Source organism: Watersipora subatra, chromosome 9 (genome assembly GCF_963576615.1).
Source record: "Watersipora subatra chromosome 9, tzWatSuba1.1, whole genome shotgun sequence".
In the NCBI taxonomy this organism is placed as follows: domain Eukaryota; kingdom Metazoa; phylum Bryozoa; class Gymnolaemata; order Cheilostomatida; family Watersiporidae; genus Watersipora; species Watersipora subatra.
In genome coordinates this window covers 33,647,197-33,672,113 of record NC_088716.1, presented here as the reverse complement: position 1 = coordinate 33,672,113, position 24,917 = coordinate 33,647,197, and the positions used below count along the sequence as shown (strand labels likewise).

Below are 24,917 nucleotides of genomic sequence, written 5' to 3'. Positions count from 1 at the left end.
GCTGCCCCAATTTGCAACCAGGGAATACAGGCCTGTGTAAACAGTTGCAAGTAAGTCGTGCCATTGGCCAAGTTTTACCATTTCTTCTCAAATTAGCTAATTTGATTAAGCTAGTATATTGCTAAACTTACTTTGATGGTCATAGCCGTGAATGCATTAAACGTGAATGCATTAAACGTGAATGCATTAAACGGTGAAGCTAGTTCTAGCTACGCTTCACACAACGTCATTAGGCGTATTTTAACCGATGTAATGACTATGATCACGATTAATTCATTGTCTTGCAAGTAGCCAATGTGACTTAATGGGTTAGCTCGCCTGCCTTCAGAACTGGAGGTGCCAAGTTCAGATCCAGTGCGAAGCGCATTTTTTGTTGCTAAAACTTAATTGCTATAACTGAACACTGGACAGACAGACCAACAGACAATCCTCAAACACAGATTTATATATAGTATATATGTATATATAGTATATGTGTATATATAGTATATATGTATATATAGTATATATGTATATATAGTATATGTGTATATATAGTATATGTGTATATATAGTATATATGTATATATAGTATATATGTATATATAGTATATATGTATATATAGTATATATGTATATATAGTATATGTGTATATATAGTATATATGTATATATAGTATATGTGTATATATAGTATATATGTATATATAGTATATATGTATATATAGTATATACGTATATACAGTATATATAGTATATATGGATATACAGTATATATGTATATAAAGTATATATGTATATATAGTATATATGGGTATATAGTATATATGTATATATAGTATATACAGTGAAACATGGATAACTTATGATGTTAACTCATAACTAATGTTATGAGTAAAAACGGCTTGTAAACACAGACCCGTATTCCCTGGGGCGGCTGGCCGGCTGAACTGCCCCAACTTTTAAGGAATTTTTGGCGGTTAAGTACAGTCAAACTAGAAGAACTCGCCTTCGGATAAAATGTAAAATTTTATCACGAACACTTGGTTAACTCGACTGGATTTGCTTGGTCCGTTCCCACGCAATGATAAATGGCTCTATATAACTCGAACTCAACACTGTTAATTCGAACTGTTTTGTGCCCAACGGCTACCGAAACGGTTGCTATCGCTTTAGAAAATCACTTTATTCCAAGCCATAGAGGTAAACCTCAACTTTTCGTAATTCATAAACGTCGTTACTACCTCCATCGGCAAAATATTTTTGTCAACGACTGTTCGAAAGGTTTGGTGAAATTTGATTTATACGTACTGCTATACGATGAATAGCACGGGCTAGCCGGGTCACGGGCGCAAGGATTTTTGCCACGCACATACAAAACAAAAACAGCATGTTGTTTTTGTTTTGTATTTGCGTGGCGAAAATCCTTGAGTGCGTGACCCGGCTAGCCCGCGATGAATAGTTTTCCGACGTGGATTCCGAGTTGAATCAACGTCGGAGTGTTGAATGTTTAAAACGTCTTAAAAATTGTTGTGATTAAACGTATACGTTGTCTTAGCTAAAAAAAACTATTCATCGTTTGACCTAAACACAGAATACGTGTGTACATTCAATAAGTATCCATTCAAAAAACGTTAGTGATATACAATGTACCGTTAAACCTCGTAAAACTTTTAATTGAACTGCCTCGGAGTGTTGCTCTTAACGAATGCCAGGTAAAGTAAGGTAATCTTTGGATAAACTTCAAGAAAAATCGGCAAAATTGATCGTGGGTAAAACGCTCAAAAGAAAAAGATGTCTTTTCTTTTGAGCATTTCAGCAACGATCAAGTTTTGCCAATGTCAATCTAAAAAACGTCCTGGCAATAACATCACCTCAAACAACAAACCAATCTCAAGTGATAGAAAAATCTCTATACTTTTTGATAAAAATGTTTTAAACTTTACATTAGAAGCATTTAATTTGAAACAAGCCATTTGTGCTTTTGATTTATATTATAGTTTGTATATGTTCATGTATCTACTAATAAATAAGTAAATACATGGACTTGTGACAGTGCTCTGATAACTTGAACACTCTGATAATTCGAACACTTTTGCTCGGTCCCTTGAGGTTTGAGTTATCCGAGTTTCACTGTATGTATATATATTATATATGTATATACGGTATATATAGTATATATGTATATACAGTATATATGTATATATAGTAATATATACATATATACTATATATGTATATATAGTATATATGTGTATATAGTATATATGTATATACAGTATATACAGTATATATGTATATATAATATATATGTATATACAGTATATATGTATATATAGTTTATATGTATATACAGTATATATAGTATATATGTATATATAGTATATATGGATATACAGTATATATGTATAGGTATATTGTAGATTAAGTAATTGCACTTGTCATTGTGTGTGTCAGTTAATTGCACCAAAGTTGTCCTCACTTATGCTCCGTACTTACCGTCAGTTAGTCTGTACTTTCTGTACTTTGTAAAAACATTTGGTCTCAAAGCTTCATCTAGTTTTAAAAACTAGATGAAGCTAGGGTCGTCAACAACCACCTGTGGGCTGATTGAAAATGAAAGAAATCGCGGACATTGTCAGGCTTCATGCTAACATGCTTCATTCTAACAGGCTTCATGTTAACATGCTTCATGCTAACAGGCTTCATGCTAACATGCTTCATGCTAACAGGCTTCATGTTAACATGCTTCATGTTAACAGGCTTCATGCTAACATGCTTCATGCTAACATGCTTCATTCTAACAGGCTTCATGTTAACATGCTTCATGCTAACAGGCTTCATGTTAACATGCTTCATGTTAACAGGCTTCATGCTAACAGGCTTCATGCTAACATGCTTCATGCTAACAGGCTTCATGTTAACATGCTTCATGCTAATGTATATACATTTATTTTACAGTCAACTCGAAGTCCTGTCGAACAAGCCTTTAGGAAAAGTGTCCACTCAGTACTTGCAGCAGGCTCTCAAGATTCTCCAACTTGTAAAGGCAAAATATATATCAGGTAAGTAATTCTCAACGTCATACGTTCTGAAGCGTAGATGTCACTTACTCAACTAGAACTTATACTATTACGCCTCGGCTGATTTTGGTCCTACTTCTCATAATACGTATATCTGATTCGAGTTTGTGAAGAACCCATAGCGAATGGCTTTTTGTCTTAGTTGTTTTTCAAGTCTACCTAAAGGCGTATTTTTATGTTGCAAAAATTTCTCACTAAACCCGCTGCTGTGCTGATGACTGACAGCCCTACAGCTCTATTAGATGCTGTGCTGATGACTGACAGCCCTACAGCTCTATTAGAAGCTGTGCTGTTGACTGACAGCCCTACAGCTCTATTAGACGCTGTACTGATGACTGACAGCCCTACAGCTCTATTAGATGCTGTGCTGATGACTGACAGCCCTACAGCTCTATTAGAAGCTGTGCTGTTGACTGACAGCCCTACAGCTCTATTAGACGCTGTACTGATGACTGACAGCCCTACAGCTCTATTAGATGCTGTGCTGATGACTGACAGCCCTACAGCTCTATTAGAAGCTGTGCTGTTGACTGACAGCCCTACAGCTCTATTAGACGCTGTACTGATGACTGACAGCCCTACAGCTCTATTAGATGCTGTGCTGATGACTGACAGCCCTACAGCTCTATTAGAAGCTGTGCTGTTGACTGACAGCCCTACAGCTCTATTAGACGCTGTACTGATGACTGACAGCCCTACAGCTCTATTAGATGCTGTGCTGATGACTGACAGCCCTACAGCTCTATTAGATGCTGTGCTGATGACTGACAGCCCTACAGCTCTATTAGATGCTGTACTGTTGACTGACAGCCCTACAGCTCTATTAGAAGCTGTACTGATGACTGACAGCCCTACAGCTCTATTAGATGCTGTACTGTTGACTGACAGCCCTACAGCTCTATTAGATGCTGTGCTGATGACTGACAGCCCTACAGCTCTATTAGAAGCTGTGCTGTTGACTGACAGCCCTACAGCTCTATTAGATGCTGTACTGTTGACTGACAGCCCTACAGCTCTATTAGACGCTGTACTGATGACTGACAGCCCTACAGCTCTATTAGATGCTGTGCTGATGACTGACAGCCCTACAGCTCTATTAGATGCTGTACTGTTGACTGACAGCCCTACAGCTCTATTAGATGCTGTGCTGATGACTGACAGCCCTACAGCTCTATTAGAAGCTGTGCTGTTGACTGACAGCCCTACAGCTCTATTAGACGCTGTACTGATGACTGACAGCCCTACAGCTCTATTAGATGCTGTGCTGATGACTGACAGCCCTACAGCTCTATTAGATGCTGTACTGTTGACTGACAGCCCTACAGCTCTATTAGACCGTTCTTTGTCATATCGTTCCACTTCTTTCTTGGCCTTAGCCTCTTCCTTCCTCTTTCCCTGCACTCTCATCTCTCTTAACATTTTACGCCTTTAACATTCATTCCGGTAAAGTATTCAAACCAGAATCCGTCTCTCTAAGTGCACATTTCAATTTAGCCATCCGTTGAATGAGACGATCTTTACATGAAGTATTGTTGTTGCTTCAGCTAAATTGACACATGCTTTACCTTCGCTTGTCTTTTCTATTTATATCGACATTGACATTATTGTACATAAAACATACTTGTAAATTCCATTCACCAAATGAGAAATATAAAAGAGAAAAACTTACTTTTTAAATGATACTCTTTCAAGGTGTATGCTGTATATGTGTGTGTGTGTGCGCGCTGTATATATATATATATATGTATATATACATGTGTGTGTGTGCGTGCGCGTGTGTGTATGTATGTGGCTGCAACGGGGCTCTTGCACTGTCTCTCTTTTCCATTTATTGAATTGTCAATTTTGATCCAAACACTTGTTAGGAAATATTGAAAAACTGCCTATTTGTAAGAGATATATTGTAATGGACTAGTTACAACTCGATTCAACTAGTAACGTATTTGATAGATAGGCTCTCTTGCTCTTTCCAGGGGACGAATACTTCGAGCACGCATTTGGCCCAAAAATAGATATCAAAACAGCTTCATCCTGTCTAACTCAGTACTTAAACTGCAGTGGCTTAGATGGGCACATGAATATTGTCTTCTCATCTGATCTAGACTGCAGGTATTATTACCGCTACTGCTCTGTATTGCTCTGTATTGCGGGTAATAGTTCTTCTAATTACTCTTGTATTACAGGTAGCATTTAGGCATAGTATTAGCATAGTATTGCGGGTAAGAAAACACGCTAGTTAACTTTGTTCAGATCTCCTATTTGAATCTGAGGGTACATTATTAGTTAAATGACTCTGGTATATCAACAGCACACTATGCATCTCACCAGTAGGTTCATTGAAGCTTAAACATTCCATGCAGTCTGGGGCAGTGTCTGGCTCTGACCATTGTCAACTCTAAATGCATTTACATTGCAAGAGCATTCATCTATTGTTAAACTGAGATATACTCAATTACCTGAGCAAACAACTGGCTTAGCGAATCAACGGCTATTCATAGTCGCTGTTTTATATAGCGCAGCATAACTAGATATGCTCTAACCTAGCAGTGGGGTTAAAATATAGAGAGAGATAAAAAATTTCCCTAATTCCACTCATTTCATTACCAGCCAGCGAATCTTAAAAAGGCCCCTTAAGGAGTTGTCTTCTTGATAGCTTAGACAATTGAGAATAAAGAATGAGACTTACCTAGACTCACCAACCTACATGGTATTTAGTGATTGCTTAGTTGTGTTTTCACCGTTTATATATAGAAACATAAAAGTTACAACATATTGAAACAATATAGCTATCCACTGATATTATATATGATACATAAATGGAGTACAGTATAGCTATCCACTGATGTTATATATGATACCTAAATAGAGCACAGTATAGCTACCCACTGATGTTATATATGATCCCTAAATAGAGTACAGTATAGCTATCCACTGATGTTATATATGATCCCTAAATAGAGTACAGTATAGCTACCCACTGATGTTATATATGATACCTAAATGGAGTACAGTATAGCTATCCACTGATGTTATATATGATCCCTAAATAGAGTACAGTATAGCTATCCACTGATGTTATATATGATACGTAAATGGAGTACAGTATAGCTATCCACTGATGTTATATATGATATGTAAATGGAGTACAGTATAGCTACCCACTGATGTTATATATGATCCCTAAATAGAGTACAGTATAGCTATCCACTGATGTTATATATGATATGTAAATGGAGTACAGTATAGCTATCCACTGATGTTATATATGATACCTAAATAGAGTACAGTATAGCTATCCACTGATGTTATATATGACACGTAAATGGAGTACAGTATAGCTATCCACTGATGTTATATATGATACCTAAATGAAGTACAGTATAGCTATCCACTGATGTTATATATGACACGTAAATAGAGTACAGTATAGTTATCCACTGATGTTATATATGATACCTAAATAGAGTACAGTATAGCTATCCACTGATGTTATATTTGATACCTAAATGGAGTACAGTATAGCTATCCACTGATGTTATATTTGATACCTAAATACCATATGATAGATATAACATAGAAACATCCCGATACAATAGATATAACTTAGAAAGGCTGAGTAGGACTTGGCTTCATCATCAGCAGTCGAACATTAAATTGGTTCATTACTGACTGCTCCGTATATTTAATATTGCAGTGCTCGAATGATGTGGCACGGCCCGCATGTTAAACAGAATAGACCTGAGGCTAGGAAGCATACGTTAATAATAAAAAACTCTCCCGACAACTTCTACCTCAGAGAACAGGGCATCATCTGTTTGGCTAATCATGAGATAGGAACTCACTATGTATCCTTGTAAAACATTTTAAATTTTAGCTGAGCTTGGATGATTCTAGAAACTCGTATTATCTATCGATTAGTTAGTGGGTTGGTTAATGTGTTAGTTAGTGGGTTGGTTAGTTGGTTAATTCGTGTGTTAGTTAGTGAAGTAGTTGGTGGGTTAGTTAGTGGGTTGGTTAATCGCAAAACATATTTTAAAGAGAAGTTACTAATGATTAATAGTTCAAGTAATAGACTATAATGACAGATGGCTGTGCTTCCCTATGTAATACTTACATATCGTGAGTTTCTTATGTAATACTTACATGTCATGAGTTTGTTATGTAATACTTACATATCACGAGTTTGTTATGTAATTCTTACATATCACGAGTTTGTTATGTAGTACTTACATATCACGAGTTTGTTATGTAATTCTTACATATCACGAGTTTGTTATGTAATTCTTACATATCATGAGTTTGTTATGTAATACTTACATATCACGAATTTGTTATGTAATTCTTACATATCACGAATTTGTTATGTAATACTTACATATCACGAGTTTGTTATGTAATACTTACATATCACGAGTTTGTTATGTAATTCTTACATATCATGAGTTTGTTATGTAATACTTACATATCACGAGTTTTTTATGTAATACTTACATATCATGAGTTTGTTAGGTAATACTTACATATCACGAGTTTGATATGTAATTCTTACATATCACGAATTTGTTATGTAATTCTTACATATCACGAGTTTGTTATGTAATACTTACATATCACGGGTTTGCTATGTAATACTTATCTATCACGAGTTTGTTATGTAATACTTACATATCATGAGTCTGTTACGTAATCCTTACATACTACGAGTTTGTTATGTAGTACTTACATATCACGAGTTTGTTATGTAATTCTGACATATCGTGAGTTTGTTATGTAATACTTACATATCGTGAGTTTTTTATTTAATGCTTACATATCACGAGTTTGTTATGTAATACTACATATCATTAGTTTGTTATGTAATACTTACATATCATGAGTTTCTTATGCAATACTTACATATCATTAGTTTGTTATGTAATACTTACATATCACGGGTTTGCTATGTAATACTGGCCTGCCAGTTCAGTGAACAAATATTTTATCTCAACACATGAAAAAGTTGCGTTCTCTGAACGACGGCCTTCAACCCTGGTATGCCGATCGTAAGATGTTCGGCCTCAGGTCGACAAGAGGTTATCACTTCAGAAAAACGGAGGAAGGTCTTGCTGCCCTAAATACAATTCTTCAAGCCAAGTCAAAATTTCTGTATGGCTCAGCTCTCGTATATTGTGAGTTGTTCCTATGATATAAGATAGTTACATTGCCTGGATTGAGTTGTGGGTTAGGAAAGGTTTTGATGGCAGGGTATAACCCTGTAACATTATCTGTTGGTTTCTAACTTTAAATGCTTTTCTAAATACTTTGAAGGGTTACCTAGATTTATAAATAAATACACTCATACATAAAGTCAGTTTTAGTTCAGTCTGTGGATGACAGTTACAAAGTTAAGATATGCTCAAAGTTTAAGATTATGTATACTAGTTGGTGCTTCTTATTCAACAAGCTGTTGTATATATGCTCTTGTTTCAATGAATTTCTCTATACGTATTATAAATCGGGTGTGAACTTCCTGACAAAAAACAGCTTAGTCATTTGTCACTCGTATATTATTTTAGCAATTCACATATTCCCAATTGTTTAATAAGTTTATCAAGCTATTTTAGGCGAATCTATTTTAGTCTTTAGTCAAAATATTCTGGTCTTATTTGCTTTCCTCGTTAAATGCTCATTTTTCCATTTTCGGCGCTTATGAATGAAATTAAATCTCGTCAATGTTTTCAGGTTATTGGTAAATAGGTGAATTATGAATGATTATCTTATGATATATATAGGAATATATATTATTATAATATTTTTGCATAGAATGGTTATTTTGAGTCATATAACAATGGTGTATTTTTCTTAAAGACAGTTAACCTACCTTGGTTGAGAGACGTGTCCTCTTCTTTATAAAACCTTCATACTTTTACTAGCATTTTCTGTTTTATTGAAACTGCTTACAAAATGCGCCTCATGCCATCTCCTTAATTTTACCCAGTTTTGGAAAAATTAAATAGCGACACTAACCTACATGTATATATGATCCAGTTATGAGAAGTTATTTTCACCTGTTCTCTGCAGACATAGCGTGCATGGCGGAGACAATGACATTTAAAGAGCTGTTCCAACACCTTGAGGAATATGTGCAGGACCCTGAGCGGAGGTGGCATTACGTCATGAGAGTGAAGAGACATTTGCCAGACCCGAATGACCTTGGCGGTCTTGGTAAAGATCAGTGCTATTTTGAAGGTTGGTAGATAAAAAAGGTGCGAGCCTTTCCTCGCTTGTTTATAATACCCAATGTTCTCCGTAGCCAATCACACAGCAATAAGAATCCCCTACTTGACATGGAAAAAATAGTTTTCTTCAACTGCAACTTTCAAATAATGATACGATTCTTTCTTCTACGTGCACAGCTTGATGATCATTAAAAATTCCTGATATCTATACTCAAATATTGTGCAAACTTTCTCATACTAGTATGTTTAAAAAAATATGAGTGAGATTAATATTTACCGTAAATTAAATTTTGTAAATTCATGGACATATTTCCAAACTCATTAAACCAAGAGTGTGGCTACTCTTTGTATGATCTATTCAGAGATTTCCAAAATGATTAGTAGTTGTCTTCTCTAGTAGTTGTCTATGCCGCTGTTCTACCTTAAGTTGACAATTTTTGTTTCTCTGTAAACTGCGAGCTCCAATTTCATGCAATGAAAATAACTAGCATGTTCTTGTTGGAGATAAATATATATAAGTTTCCATACAGTGATAGAGCGTAGTGATGCATCTCTGTATGGCGCTGCAATGCCATCGTCGAAACAGCCATGTCGCTCTCACTCTGTCGTGATTCAGTGTCGCTGCTAGGAAATGGGACACCCGTGTGATGCACAATCTTGTGCCATGAAAACGGCCTTGGTGACCAATAAGGTCGCGCCAGTGCGTGTGCATAGGTATTGTTTCCTGTTGCTTCATACGCCTCGACATGCCTGGAGCGTCGTACAACCATCACTTTACTATAGTGCCCTATGGAAACATGATCTGCTCGTCAATCCAGTGTAGCGCTTCAGCATGTCGGCACACAGGTGTCGGTACACTATCGCTGTATAAAAACTTAGCGATAGTATATTCCACACATACTATAGTAGTCCAGTCGGTACGCGGTCAAGTTCTGTTGTCGTTATAAACAACAGAAATGTATGTTTTACGTTCTCAATCGAACTTCATCATCATGAGCCCTGAGAGGTGACCTCAACTGACCCGATGTCACTAGGTTCAGAGTTAATTAAGTTCCATTAAGTTATCTTTATTAGTTGTCTTCTCTTGTTTAAAAGCAGTTTTATAGTATTTGTAACTTTACCTGTGTTACCGCATTCATAATTTTAGTCGTCACTTTGAAAAGTTGCTTTAAAGTGGTGTAATAATTTTATATGTCTACCATACCTGAAGCATGATAGTATCAAGCTTTTCTTTTTACTCTCAACTCGTACATTCATTGATGACTGTAGACTAGTGCTGGGCGCGGGTACGAATACCCGTTGAACTCGCGGGTTTGTCTTCTCCCGAGTATCGGGTAATAGCAATTTCGAGTAATTCGGTTTTCCGGGTTCGGGTTTCAGTACACGGGTCCGACGAGTAGTGTGAACAAAAACCCGGTCTATTGCGCCTGCTAAGATTAATCGCTTGAGTAACGATCGATAGAAAATAATAATAATAATCAATAAATTGAATAGAATTATTGTAAATTTTAAGATATGTCCAATATTTGGAAATTTTTCGCGAAAGATAGCATTGCTATTGCTGATGGCATGGAGACGGTTAGATGCCTTTTGTGCTATTCAACTATGAAGCATAGTTATGGCTCTACGAGTTCCATGAGAAGGCATATGCAAAAAATTCATCTTAAACAGTGGCTTGAGTGGCAAGATGTTGTTGGTACCGTTAAAAACCGTCAATTAAACTTCAAAGCAGCTAAGAAATCTGCTGCCTCCAAACTAAAAAAATTTGTGCATACATCTCAGTCAACAATTGATGACGATGAAAGCTTTAGCAGCCAGCCAACGACAACTTCCTTAGTTGTTGCTACCACTGCACAAGGTTGTTGCTACCACTTCACAAGGTTGTTGCTACCACTTCACAAGGTTGTTGCTACCACTTCACAAGGTTGTTGCTACCACTTCACAAGGTTGTTGCTACCACTTCACAAGGTTTGTCGTATACTATTTTGATATTTAAAACTCATTTAATAGCGAGTGTAGATAAATGGATAAAATTGTAAAATTTTCTCGCATTTCATTTATACCGTTTTTGTTAAACCTTTCCTGTTAGTAAGTTCAAATTTGTTATAGCTGCACCTATTCTCATCGATGATGATGATGATGACTACTCAGATCTAGCTATATTTCAAACTCCTATTATTTGCAAAGGAGCCAAACCTAGTTCTAGTGGTGCCTGTGAAAAAGCAAAAAGCCAGCGATCTATCTTATCATCCTTCACGGAACCCTACGGAAGAAACAGTGCTCAACATCGGAAGCTGACTTCTGCAATAACTCACTATATTTATAAAGATGGTGTTCCAGCATATGCTGTTGAAAAAGGTTTCAAAGCAATGATTACTGAGTTTGATAGAAGGTATGAAAGTAAAATATAATATGTTAGGCTTCTTGTAGTTCCAACACATGCCAGTTGTGTGAACATTAGTGTTTGGTAGCTATACGTGTGATATTTATAGATTGATAAAACTGTTTTTGTGTGTGACCACTTTTCATGAAATGTGGCATATTATAATAATATAAATACTACTTGATATGGGAATGTTTGCAGCCATAATGTATTTTTTATTTAATTGTTGCTTTTCTCTGCCGATGTAAATTTGCAGTTACATAATATTAGGTTCAATATAGAAATCAGGAAATGTGTTTTGGCCTTACATTTATCATTATTAGTTCACACCAGTGAATGCCATGTTGTTTGCAATTAGTCTTGATTTTCCATGTTTGCTAGGTATTCCATTCCAAGTCGACATCACTTCAGTCGCTCAGCCATCCCTGAGTTGTATGACAATGTGTATGGCACCATTAAACAAGAGGTTGCCACTGCTCAGTTTTATGCTGCTACTACGGACATGTGGAGCTCGCGCGCTAGGGCACCTTACTGTGGGTTTACCATTCATTTTATATCTGACTGGAAGCTTAAGTCAAGGTGCTTGCAGGTATGTTTCAACACCAATATGCGGCATCACATTGCGAATTTGTAACGTTATTAAAAATGAGTTTTTTAGAACAAACCTCAATAAAGCGCCTATCGCAAACCAAGTAACAAAATTTTAGACGTGTTAGCTATAATTGGGATATGCATTTACTAAGGAATTTCGGATTTCATTGCTAATAAAAATTAATTTTTAGTGATGTTTCTTGTATTGGTTCGGTGTATTTTTAGTAGTTTAGCTGAACAAAGTAACTTTTAGTAAATTTTAATCCTACTCAACAACAAATTTTATCTCAACAATAGAGTGATGCATTATGCTATTGTTTTGTAATTAGTTAGCAAGAAAAGCTCGAGTGAAAAGTGTTACACTTTCAAATCAAATGACTAAAAGTGGCAATCCCATAATTTAAAGAACACATCGTAAATTATTATATTTTGCTAGGTTTTACATGCCCCTGAAGATCATACCTCTGAAAACCTAAAAGCTGGTATCATCGGGGTAATTGAAGACTGGGGGCTGGATGAGGCTAAGTTGACTGCTATTTCCACTGATAATGTTGCTAGCATCATCAAAGCATGCAGAGATGGAGGTAACTAATTTCACACTAAATTTTATTGTTTGTGACCCCCGAACTCGCCCTCTTGATTGTCAACATTTTCTTGTAATAGCAGTTGAACAATTATAGCTGCTATATATATAGATTGACAAAACGCAGCCTTTTGTTCATGTTTAGTCTGCTATTTCCATTTATACCGTACTTTTTGGACTATTAGCCGCTACTTTTTTTATGTTTTGAGCCATGCGGCTTATATAAGGGTGCGGCTATTCTGTGGGGTTTTCTTTCACCGCTAGAGCGCATTAACCAGAATCGCCAGTTATTGCGCTTTTAGCAGTGAAAGAAAAGACGAAACAATGCCTAACGGTACTGTTCCGTTAGGCGCTGGGTTAAAAAGCGTGGGTTTTTACGGAACAGTGCCTAACGACACTGTCCCGTTTTAATTAGCAAAGTTGCTGCTGTGTTAAAAAGCACCGTCCTGAGTTCTGCGGCCTATACAAAGGTGCGGCCTATGTATTGTTTTATTATCTTTTTTTTTAAAATAAAGCAGATGCGGCTTATATAGAGGTGCGGTTAATAGTCTGAAAAGTATGGTAAGTAAATTGGTTCACATTCAATCCTTGATAAGCACACGAGTACAGTGAATGCTGACTAGTATACCTAGTTGTGATTGTTTGCAATGCATTACAGGTTAGACCAGAATATCATGTTTTGGTCACCGCCTTAACCTAGCAGTTGTAAATGCACTGAAGAAGGGCAACAAGGCAATAGATAAAGCCATTTTAAGCTGTCAAAAGGTGGCGACACACTTTGCTCACTCGCATAAGAAGAGTCGTCTTCTAGAGGCTGCTCAAGAAGAACTCCATCTGCCAAAACACCATTTGCTAAACGAATACCCTACGAGATGGGGCTCAAAGTTTGCGATGATCAATCGCTTTCTTGAGCAAGAGTGTGCTGTGAGGAAAGTGCTTTCAGCCGATAAAAAGCACACCCATTTAATACCAACAGGAGAATATTTGGCTACCTTAGAAGCCATCAGAAGTGCTTTAGAACATGTGGCGCCTTTTACTGACATGCTATCAGGTAGGTTTTGTAAACTTGTACTGTTAATATGAAGATTACCACTACAATCCTAAGCACCTACTATGAATGTGTTTTAAAAATTACTATAACTTATATGACCAAATGTAAATTAAACATATACTCTGCCATCATACTATTTGGAGGGCCTTTTATTAAAAGTTAGACGTTTAAACTTTGTGGTCAAAAATAATATTTAACCATTATTTCAGGAAAAATAAAATTGAAACCTTTTAGTGATGTGGAGTTGGGAAGGGCATGACTATGCTTACTCTATCCCCTATACTGCTATTGGAGATATATTAGTAAGTGGTCTTTTAGGTTAGCCATATTGATGCCATACCGTGATAGTCATATGCTAAATGCTTTACTTGTAGGTGAAGACGCAGTCACAATATCACTTGTTCAACCGATGGTCATACTGTTTAATAAACTTCTAGTGCCGGAAGAGAGTGACGTTGCTTTGACCTGACAGATCAAGTCCTCCATCGTAGAGTACATCAACAAGCACCATCAGCACGATGCTGATTATTGGCGGCTGCTTTCAGAATGTAGCTTTTTAGATCCAAGGTGAACAATTTCTACTGGCACTTTAGTGTGACATAGCTACAAGATACATAGCATAGGCTACACTGCAGGTACGAAGCTTTTGAAACAATGTTGTATAATACTCTACAGGATGAAAATAACATTTTTCCACTGATACTTTAATCATTAGTAGAAAACACAGCATTGTAATATAAAATGTTGCGAAGGTTTCTTTCGGAAATTTTAGATTCAAAGCTACCCACAATGAGAGTGTGACAGATATTATACTTCGTGAGTGTGAAGCGCTGGCTCCAGATGTATGAGAAACGATAACACTAGAGTCTGCCACCACCAGCTGTACTGCTTCAGCAAAACGCAAAAGCTGGGGAGCGTATCTTAATGCTCTCACTACTCCGCCGGCTCTCACTACTGCCAGCGTTGACCGGCTTAGCAAAGAAGTTTCATTATATACAAGTCTACCGACAGTGGCTGAAAGAGACTCTGACCCTTTGACTTGGTGGAGCCAGCATGAAACTTCCTTTCCTTGCCTCACAAAGTTTGCTAAGAAATATTTGTGCATTTGTGAAAGGCTGTTTTCAACCGCTGGGAACATTATCACAGTCAGACGAAATAGCCTAAAGCCTGCCAAAGTCAATCAACTATGTTTTTTATCCACAAACCTGGCATCTCTGTCAAACAACTCCCATAGCTGAGATTTTTATGGGGTTTAGGTTTTTTTAAATGTTAGTAAAATTATAACGCATGCTTTGTCTATAAAGTAATTGTTCATTACTCGTACATAGTAGAAGATTTTGAAGTTAAATACTTTGCAATCGTGTCTGTGCAGGTATTATAATTTCGTCAATGTCAATTGCCCAACTGAATATGGTGTAGAGTAGTGTAGATTTTATACATTCTTACCCTTCATTGTTTGTTTGAAGTTTTGGCGTATACCATCAAAATCTTTGTGGTTATGAAATAAAAGCAAGTTTTTTTCACTAATAATCGCAAATTAAGTATATAGAACAAGATTAGCCTGAAAGTAAGGTACACCGCATATAATGAACAGCACACATTTTAGCTACATGGATAGTTTACAGGTTTTTGCTCCTAGCTTGTGCCCATAAAAGATGATATATCATATGTATGGAGTTGTCCCCTTTAGCCGAAAAACTAGTACGGTAAGCAGTAGACATAAAATCCATATAAACAAACCCGATACCCGAAAAACCCGTAAGCAAAAAGTACTCGTGGGCAGCACTACTAACTACCCGATATTCAAAAAACCTGAACGGAGGGAGACGAGTCTGAACCCGTTGGCCAAGAATTACCCATGCCCGGCACTACTGTAGACTACCTCCAGGCCAGCTCAACAGAACTTAAGCTGTGGACCAAACTTTCAAATAGAGTAGTGTGCGAAATAAACAAGACCTCTTAAATAGAGTGGGGTGTGAAGTAAACAGGACCTCTTAAACAGAGTGGGGTGTGAAATAAACAGGACCTCTTAAATAGAGTGGGGTGCGAAATAAACAGGACCTCTTAAATAGAGTGGGGTGTGAAAAAAACAGGACCTCTTAAATAGAGTGGGGTGTGAAATAAACAGGACCTCTTAAATATAGTGGTGTGTGAAATAAACAGAACCTCCTAAATAGAGTGGGGTGCGAAATAAACAGGACCTCTTAAATAGAGTGGGGTGCGTAATAAACAGGACCTCTTAAATGGAGTGGTGTGTGAAATAAACAGGACCTCTTAAATAGAGTGGTGTGTGAAATAAACAGGACCTCTTAAATAGAGTGGGGTGCGTAATAAACAGGACCTCTTAAATAGAGTGGGGTGTGAAATAAACAGGACCTCTTAAATAGAGTGGTGTGTGAAATAAACAGGACCTCTTAAATAGAGTGGTGTGCGAAATAAACAGGACCTCTTAAATAGAGTGGTGTGCGAAATAAACAGGACCTCTTAAATAGAGTGGTGTGTGAAATAAACAGGACCTCTTAAATATAGTGGTGTGTAATAAACAGGACCTCTTAAATAGAGTGGTGTGTGAAATAAACAGGACCTTTTAAATAGAGTGGTGTGTGAAATAAACAGGACCTCTTAAATAGAGTGGTGTGCGAAATAAACAGGACCTCTTAAATAGAGTGGTGTGTGAAATAAACAGGACCTCTTAAATATAGTGGTGTGTAATAAACAGGACCTCTTAAATAGAGTGGTGTGTGAAATAAACAGGACCTTTTAAATAGAGTGGTGTGTGAAATAAACAGGACCTCTTAAATAGAGTGGGGTGTGTAATAAACAGGACCTCTTAAATAGAGTGGTGTGTGAAATAAACAGGACCTCCTAAATAGAGTGGGGTGCAAAATAAACAGGACCTCTTAAATAGAGTAGGGTGCGTAATAAACAGGACCTCTTAAATAGAGTGGTGTGTGAAATAAACAGGACCTCTTAAATAGAGTGGGGTGTGTAATAAACAGGACCTCTTAAATAGAGTGGTGGGTGAAATAAACAGGACCTCTTAAATAGAGTGGTGTGTGAAATAAACAGGACCTCTTAAATAGAGTGGTGTGTGAAATAAACAGGACCTCTTAAATAGAGTGGGGTGTGAAATAAACAGGACCTCTTAAATAGAGTGGGGTGTGAAATAAATAGGACCTCTTAAATAGAGTGGTGTGTGAAATAAACAGGACCTCTCCAATAGAGTGGGGTGCGAAATAAACAGGAGCCATTTGTTAGAAAACTGAAATTCACATTTACACCATTGCCATCCATTGCGAATTCGGTTAACAGCCATAAATTATATATTAAATTAATTTTCGTTTTTGTTTCGATTTCAAATTGTAAGGTAAACTGTTCTAAAATTATGTTTTTAAATAATTATATAGGTCAAATTCTAAATGTTTCATTCTTTTGCTGGTTAAAGGCAATATGTACAGTTATGGTCTTTCCATATACTGTATATACTTAATTGATTATTTCTAGTCATATGTCTGCGTATGACTTGAAATAAGCAAAAGACATCTACTGCCTTGTCAGATATGATTTTAATGTAAGAATGGTGAAAACTGAAATGGTTGCAGGTGCTATGGAAATTCTTCAGGACATAGACAATTTGGAGTTGCCTCTCATATACAGCGGGACTTTGTGCACAGATGAGACTAGTCGAGTGAGGCGTCTAGCTAGACTTGATTGTTTGAAGCTACCTCAGTTCATGGATGACCTTGAATCGTATCGCCACCAACTGCGTTGGATTGGATATATAAATGGAATTTTACCGAAACCTTCTCCTAGGCGGTTTAAAAGTATGTCTGCTTCCTATTCTTGGAAATCTTTTGTCTGGTAAATAACTATGGAACATGTCATTATTCATACCATGTACTGTTTATACAATATGTGCTACATCAGCCTGAAAGTGAACACATTCAATTAATCAACATACATCATTGTTTTTGGTCATACTAACTATTAGTCACCCTGGTATGAGTCATACTAACTATTAGTCACTCTGGTATGTGTCATACTAACTATTAGTCACTCTGGAATGAGTCATACTAACTATTATTCACTCTGGTATGGGCCATACTAACTATTAGTCACTCTGGTATGAGTTATACTAACTATTAGTCACTCTGGTATGAGTCATACTAACTATTAGTCACTCTGGTATGGGCCATACTAACTATTAATCACTCTGGTATGAGTCATCCTAACTATTAATCACTGTGGTATGGGCCTTACTATTAGCAATGATATAAAACCTCCACAGGATAGGCGACGGCTATCATATGGGCGGGGTTTAATGATCGAGCTCTGTTGGGATTGTGCTAACCTGGGTTTCGGGGCTAACACAGTTTTCGCGGTCGCGTTTCTTTGTTAGGTTTTTGAGTATAGGATTTTATTGCAGTATATGTGTCAATCGCGAATAACAAAACATGAATCAGCAAACCTTGAATTTCTACAGTGTAGGGGTAATACCTAAACAAAAAAATAGATCTATGGAAAATAAAACATTTCAAATTACCTATTTTTACCAATTTTGAGATTGGTAGGAGTCGTAATATATGCCTAAAGTTAAAAAGTTAAATATAATTTACCCGAAATCACCTGAACAACGTCCTTTTTTCTCTAGTTTTTGATTAATATTTTACCACACCTGATATGAAATGACAAAGTCTTTCATCGTTGTCACATTGTTTGACCCGGCCAGTAAGATGGGACAGCAGGCAAAGCTGTGCAGTGTAGTTTTCATACTCAAAATCTAAATATAAAACCTAATGACAACTGATTGATCATAACGGTGACAATATTGGGCAACTATATTTATTTGACAAAATGAAACCAACAGATCAGTAAAATAACCACAGTTGTTCATAATATTTGTAAATTTACAAGGGGTTTTATTCAGCATGTTTTGTGTTCTGGTGCTATGTTCGGGTTCATCCCAACAGAGCTCGATTATGAAACCCCGCCTATATGATAGCCGTCGCCTATCCTGTAGGGGTTTTATATCATTGCTATTAGTCACTCTAGTATGAGTCATAGGTTCCTCATGGGTTGTAATGATTATACATTCCATACAGAAGGGAAATCCCTGGGCAAGTTGCAGCAAGGCATAGCGTATGGCCGAGACAATCCTAATAAAAATCAGAAATCTAAACAGAATTCACCAGTCTACCACCTTGAGCGTGCTCCAAGCAATATGGTGCTCATCAATGAAAGGAACAGCGCACAGGTGATAACTGCAGTTGTTCTCAATTTGCTAACTCATTTTTCCAGTTTGTCATATAACCTAATAAACGTATAACCTAATAGTCGTATAACCTAATAGTTGTATAACCTAATAATCGTATTGCCTAATAATCGTATTGCCTAATAGTCGTATTGCCTAATAGTTGTATAACCTAATAGTCGTATTGCCTAATAGTTGCATTGCCTAATAGTCGTATAACCTAATATTCGTATAACCGAATAGTCGTATAACCTAATAGTCGTATAACCTAATAGTCATATAACCTAATAGTCGTATAACCTAATAGTCGTATAACCTAATAGTCGTATAACCTAATAGTTGTATTGCCTAATAGTCGTATAACCTAATAGTCGTATAACCCAATAGTCGTATAACCCAATAGTCGTATAACCTAATAGTCGTATAACCTAATAGTCGTATAACCCAATAGTCGTATAACCCAATAGTCGTATAACCCAATAGTCGTATAACCTAATAGTCGTATAACCTAATAGTCGTATAACCTAATAGTCGTATAACCTAATAGTCATATAACCTAATAGTCGTATAACCTAATAGTCGTATAACTTAATGTGCTCAAATACATACCTTACCATACCATACCCAAGTTAGCTTGCTCTTGTACTATATATTTCCAATCATCCTTTATTATGCCAACACACAGGCTCCATATCCTTCAGATAATCTTGTATACTATTCTAGTCACGGCAAGATGACAATGATGTTGAGCATGCGTCATCTCCAATTGACGCAAAAACTACCACTTCGCTTCCTGTTTCTGCAACAAAACATCAAATCACAAACGATTATGGGTGCATTCTAGAAAAGATATCTTCTCGGCTGACATTTCATGATGACCTGATAAAAAGGGTGAGTATAATTTAGGACTGACAGCGGCATCCAAAGAATAAAACTAATCACACTGCTGGCAGCTGATAGCGAAAAAGGGAGTTCCTGTGTTGCAAAGACATTGACTTATTCCTTTAACATAAGAAGCTGTTTGGAATATCATTGCATACAAATCCCTTGCCTATCTTTTCAGAGGGATACTAGTATTAAACCCAGTGGAACATGAAACATTACCTACAATTGAAACTGTACATATATTTCTGGGTTTGCCCAAGTTTATATTGTTCTTCCCTATTTAATGTAGCAGTGTACTGAAAAGACTTTGAAAATATATACATACTAGCTGTTCTACCCGGTGTTGCCTGGGTATTAAAAATCAGCTTATAAACAGTGAGAAGTAATGAGAGTTGCCTGCCACTTGCTATAAGCCTGCTAAGCGTACTAATAAGAGCTACCCTCTCGGTGACGTTAGGCAATCACTCTGCGCATGAAATGCGCAGGCTTAGGCAATGCCTGCCCTAAAAATGTGTAATGCATCATTTGTCTATCTCCTGATGGTGTGGAAATTACAAAAGTAGGTGTCAGCCAGCTCAAAGACACTGACCAAATATAAAAACAATCGATTTTATAAATAAATGCGTTCATTTAAATGTTAGAATGATAAATGTTGTTTGTTGAATAAAAAATAATTTTTCGGTGCAAGTACCTTTCTATTACCCGTGTAAAGTTGGGTGTTCATCTAGTATTTGTCATCCGTATGTCCGGTTACAGCGATAAAGTTTTAGGAACGAAAAATCTGCTTTGCACTGTATTGGTCCACTAACTTTTAAAGCCATGAAGGCTTTTTTAAGCGTTTCAATATCCGTCTCGATAACAACACAATCAGCAGAACAAGCTCCGCCCATAAATATGTGACGTAGCCTATTTTTTTAGGAATGCAAGTTGGGGATGTTTAGTCCGATTTAGAATGATAGAGATGGGTGTTTTAAAATCCATTATTATTTAAAATCAGCCTGTAAAATAATCTCAGTCTTTTATGAAAGTTAGGTGAACTATTTAAAATTGCTTGTAGCTTGGTACAGGATGTTTAATAGGCTGAAAACCGAGAAAAATGAATTAAAAAAAGCGCAATTTTTTTACAAGCTGGCGTTTTTATCGCGCTTTTTTGAGCTCGTTTTTAAATATGCTCAAAATAGCTTATCTACCTTTCAGAAAAGACAGATTATTTTGAAGGCTGAATTTAGATAGTAATGGGTTTTAAGACACCCGTCTCTATCATTCTAAATTGATATCAACATTCCCAATTTCCGTTCCTAGAAAGCTAGCGTACGCCACATATTTATGGGTGGAGCTCGTTGTGCCGATCATGTTGATTTCGAGACCAATATTAAAACGCTGTAAAAAAGCCTTCATTACTCTGAAAGTTAGTGGACCAATCTTTATTTTGAGTACAACATCGGAATCAGCGTGTCTGATTTACCTAGAAACAACAATAAACGTTATACGTGGCAGTTATGGTTTAAGTTACTCAAATTCATTGGGTAATTCTTTTATTACCTGTGCCACACTGGGCATTCATTTCATCTAGTGTATGCATATATATAAATGTATGTATGTATATATACATGTATGTATATATATATACATACATACATACATAAAAAAAATTGTTTCCTCACCCCGAATACCCCATATGGGTGGTAAATTCTGCTCTAACTCGGGTCTCCTACCAGAGACCTGGGAGTTTGAGCACTCGTCTCAAGATCTTAGCTGTTCCCAATAGCGCACTTTTCTGCAACTCACCTGAGTTGATTGTTGTTGGTATTTGGGCAAGCCACATTTTATGCGCCGGTGTTATTGCGCCCAGTGCCCCAATCACTACTGGGATTACGGTTGTTCTTACATTCCAGCATTTTTCAATTTCTTCTCCAAGAGGGAGATATTTTTCTACCTTTTCTTTTTCTTTGCTGGCTATATTGTAGTCATTGGGTACTGCTATATCTATTATAGTAGCCCTCTTGTTCTCCTTGTCTACCACCACTATATCTGGTTGGTTTGCTAGGACATGCTTGTCAGTTTGGATGTAGAAGTCCCAGAGGATCTTAGCGCGGTCATTTTCATTGACCTTACCAGGAGCTTATATACATATATAGCCAGATACATATATATATATATATATACACCAGATACATATATATATATATATATATATATATATATATATATATATATATATATATATATATATACATACATGTATGTATATAATTATAACCACACTAAGTATAACTGACGTGTCAACTCAAAGACTTAAGTAAAACCAAAGTGACAACTCATAGCCTTAAATATAACTGACATGTAAACTCAAGACCCTAAAGCCTGGTTCCCATATACGTCGCAAGCACCAGCGACAGCACCGCAGGGCTATCAGCAGTGAAATGGGAACCTATGCGCAGGGTACCGCCGGTAGTTGCCGGCGGTCAACGCAAGAGTTCAGCGTCGTTCAACTTTTGTGAAGAACCGCAGGCAAAACCTTCCTGAAATGCACTGTACAGGTGAAGGTCAGCATTATCGAAACAGCATGGTGAGCGAACATTATGTATGCGATTATTAGCGAGGCAGCTTTATGTGAACAAAAGTCGCCGAGCCTAGCGTCGCAAGTGTTTTGCTGCGCAAGATTACCGCCGGGTCTCGCAATCGATATAGTAACCAGTCATTAATATAACCGACGTGTCAACTTAAGACCCTAAATATAAAACACCCTCAATGAAAAATGGTTAAGAGTAATGTAGCAGCTGGCTATCATTCTCAAAACCAGTTGCATGAAGGTGAAGATTCAAAGTTTCTTTAACAGCCAGTTTCTCATTAGAATGGAAGTCTTTAGAGCATAAGAGAGGGGAAGAAAGGGTTTTGGAGGGTCTTGTGGAGTAAATGAAAGCATCCTGTGCGAAGGATGGTTTAACTTACGTGTAGATGTTTCTTATTTGTATTATTAAAGGTAGAGACAAGACTATCTTGTGCATCCCTCTCACTCAAGCAGAGTGAAAAAATAATGTTCAATGGACTGGAAGGAAAAAGTGGCTTGGCAACAGAGCTGCCAGCAGCATTACCAACTACAGCCAGAACTACAGCCAGTCCAGTTCCTGTTATACCATCCAAGACTGGCAAGCACAGGTTTGTACAGGTCATTTTCATGCAAACTGTCCTTTAGAATACAGTTATACCTCGATATACAAACTTAATGCATTCTGGCACTGAGCTCTGGGCCTGGCACTGAGCTCTGGGCCTCTATGTTATGACTATGTTCATATTATGATGAAAAAGCATGTTTTAATTTGTTGTAATTAAGTTCCTACGCTCACGAAGTAGCGAATACCTATTAAGTGGTTATGATCTGCAACAAAAATGTAACATTACCATGTGCAGTGCTGTATGAAGTTCTTACCTTCAAGACTGACGTAGTGGCTTGACAGCAACACCCTCGGTACACTAGACATGTGACGCTACGTGAATTTAACACATTTAATGTGTGTGAATTTAACTTGGAAGAATTTAGCTTACTAAACACACACTTGAAGCTAAGTTTTACTTAGTTGCTAAACTTGACTCTAATCTTTTCTTTGTTTTAATCTTTTACTATATTTGTTCGGTTTGGCTCTTTTTCCTCACTTTCACTAGTATACACCTTTTAGCCGGCTTTTTAAAATTTTTTTCAAATTTGATGAGAAAGAACGATTGATGCTTTTCTCGAAAACGGCATCTCGCATACTTGGCCATTCAGTGACTGTATAGAAAACTGGCTCGTACTGGCTTTGCATCTAAAGGTAGAAACTTGCTTCAATATTCTTTTATCTTGATTTTCTCATAAGTTGAGGCACTTTTGTCGAGGTATGACTATGTGCCATTATCTACAAGGGCAATTTTCATTAAAACTTATAAAATAATTTAAAAACCTCTAATTTAGTGCATTTGTGACATTATGGTCAAGTGTTATTTCGTCCAATGCCTATTTTCCCTTTTTTATCTCAGTTTTATGCATATAAGGAGTACAACATCATCAATGTTATGCATAGAGAGTGGGCAACTCCATCAGTTAGATACATATAAGGAGTACAACTTCATCAGTGTTATGTATAATTATACGAAGTGCTCCACCATCAGTGTTATGCATAGAGAGAGAGTACGACTCCGTCAGTGTTATGTATAGAGGGAATACAACTCCATAAGTGTTGGCATAGGAGTGAAATTCCATCAGTGTTAAGCATATAAGGAGTACAACTTCATCAGTGTTATGCATAGTGTGTTTTACTAAACTGGCACATTAAATGTAACAAATTTAAAGCCTAATGAAAATATTTCATATATCCATTAGCGTGGAGAGGGATGAAGGTAGTTTCTCAGTGCAGAGCAGACCTCCAACCCAGCATGAGACCAATGAGGCTAAAACTGACAGTGAACTCTTGACCTATCGGGTAGAGAAGGAAATAAGAGACAGGCGACCACAAATAACAAAGAGACCGAGCGAGAAACCGTTGCTGCTCCGGCGGAATCTCACAAACCTGTAGCCTTATGTTTAAACCGTATTAGTTAACCAGTAACAAAGAACCTGCCACGCTCGAAGACAAGTAGAAGCCAAGGTTTCAACCATGGCTAATCGGTCGGCACTCACTAGATAAGTTATAGAGTTTATTGAAAAACATTTTAGAGCTGATAAGATGAAATTTTAGATCTAAATGGAAGGTTGTAGATACAGGCTGTTATGTTGCTCCCTGCACCTGAATATACAATCCTCATCACTTTTTTAGACACTTATTAGTTTAAGGAATAGCTAAGTTTTTCATGCCATAGACATTGGCTGTTTTTATTGCTCAAGAAATGACTTTTTCACCTTTCCTTTTGTCAAATGGTG

At 36.9% G+C, this 24,917-nt stretch overlaps 1 protein-coding gene across 1 annotated transcript in view; it reads left to right on the top strand.

The window, feature by feature from the left end:
• Positions 1-24,573, top strand: part of LOC137404346 (microtubule-associated tyrosine carboxypeptidase 1-like) — a 30,241-nt gene extending 5,668 nt beyond the window's left edge. Inside the window, exons 4-13 of the mRNA XM_068090541.1 lie at positions 2,940-3,043; positions 5,035-5,170; positions 6,756-6,906; positions 8,061-8,229; positions 9,122-9,289; positions 17,490-17,711; positions 18,990-19,141; positions 19,862-20,029; positions 23,007-23,182; positions 24,381-24,573. Coding sequence (XP_067946642.1) covers positions 2,940-3,043; positions 5,035-5,170; positions 6,756-6,906; positions 8,061-8,229; positions 9,122-9,289; positions 17,490-17,711; positions 18,990-19,141; positions 19,862-20,029; positions 23,007-23,182; positions 24,381-24,573 — 1,639 coding nt within the window. The remainder of the gene's footprint in view (positions 1-2,939; positions 3,044-5,034; positions 5,171-6,755; positions 6,907-8,060; positions 8,230-9,121; positions 9,290-17,489; positions 17,712-18,989; positions 19,142-19,861; positions 20,030-23,006; positions 23,183-24,380) is intronic.
• Positions 24,574-24,917: the final 344 nt, after the last annotated feature.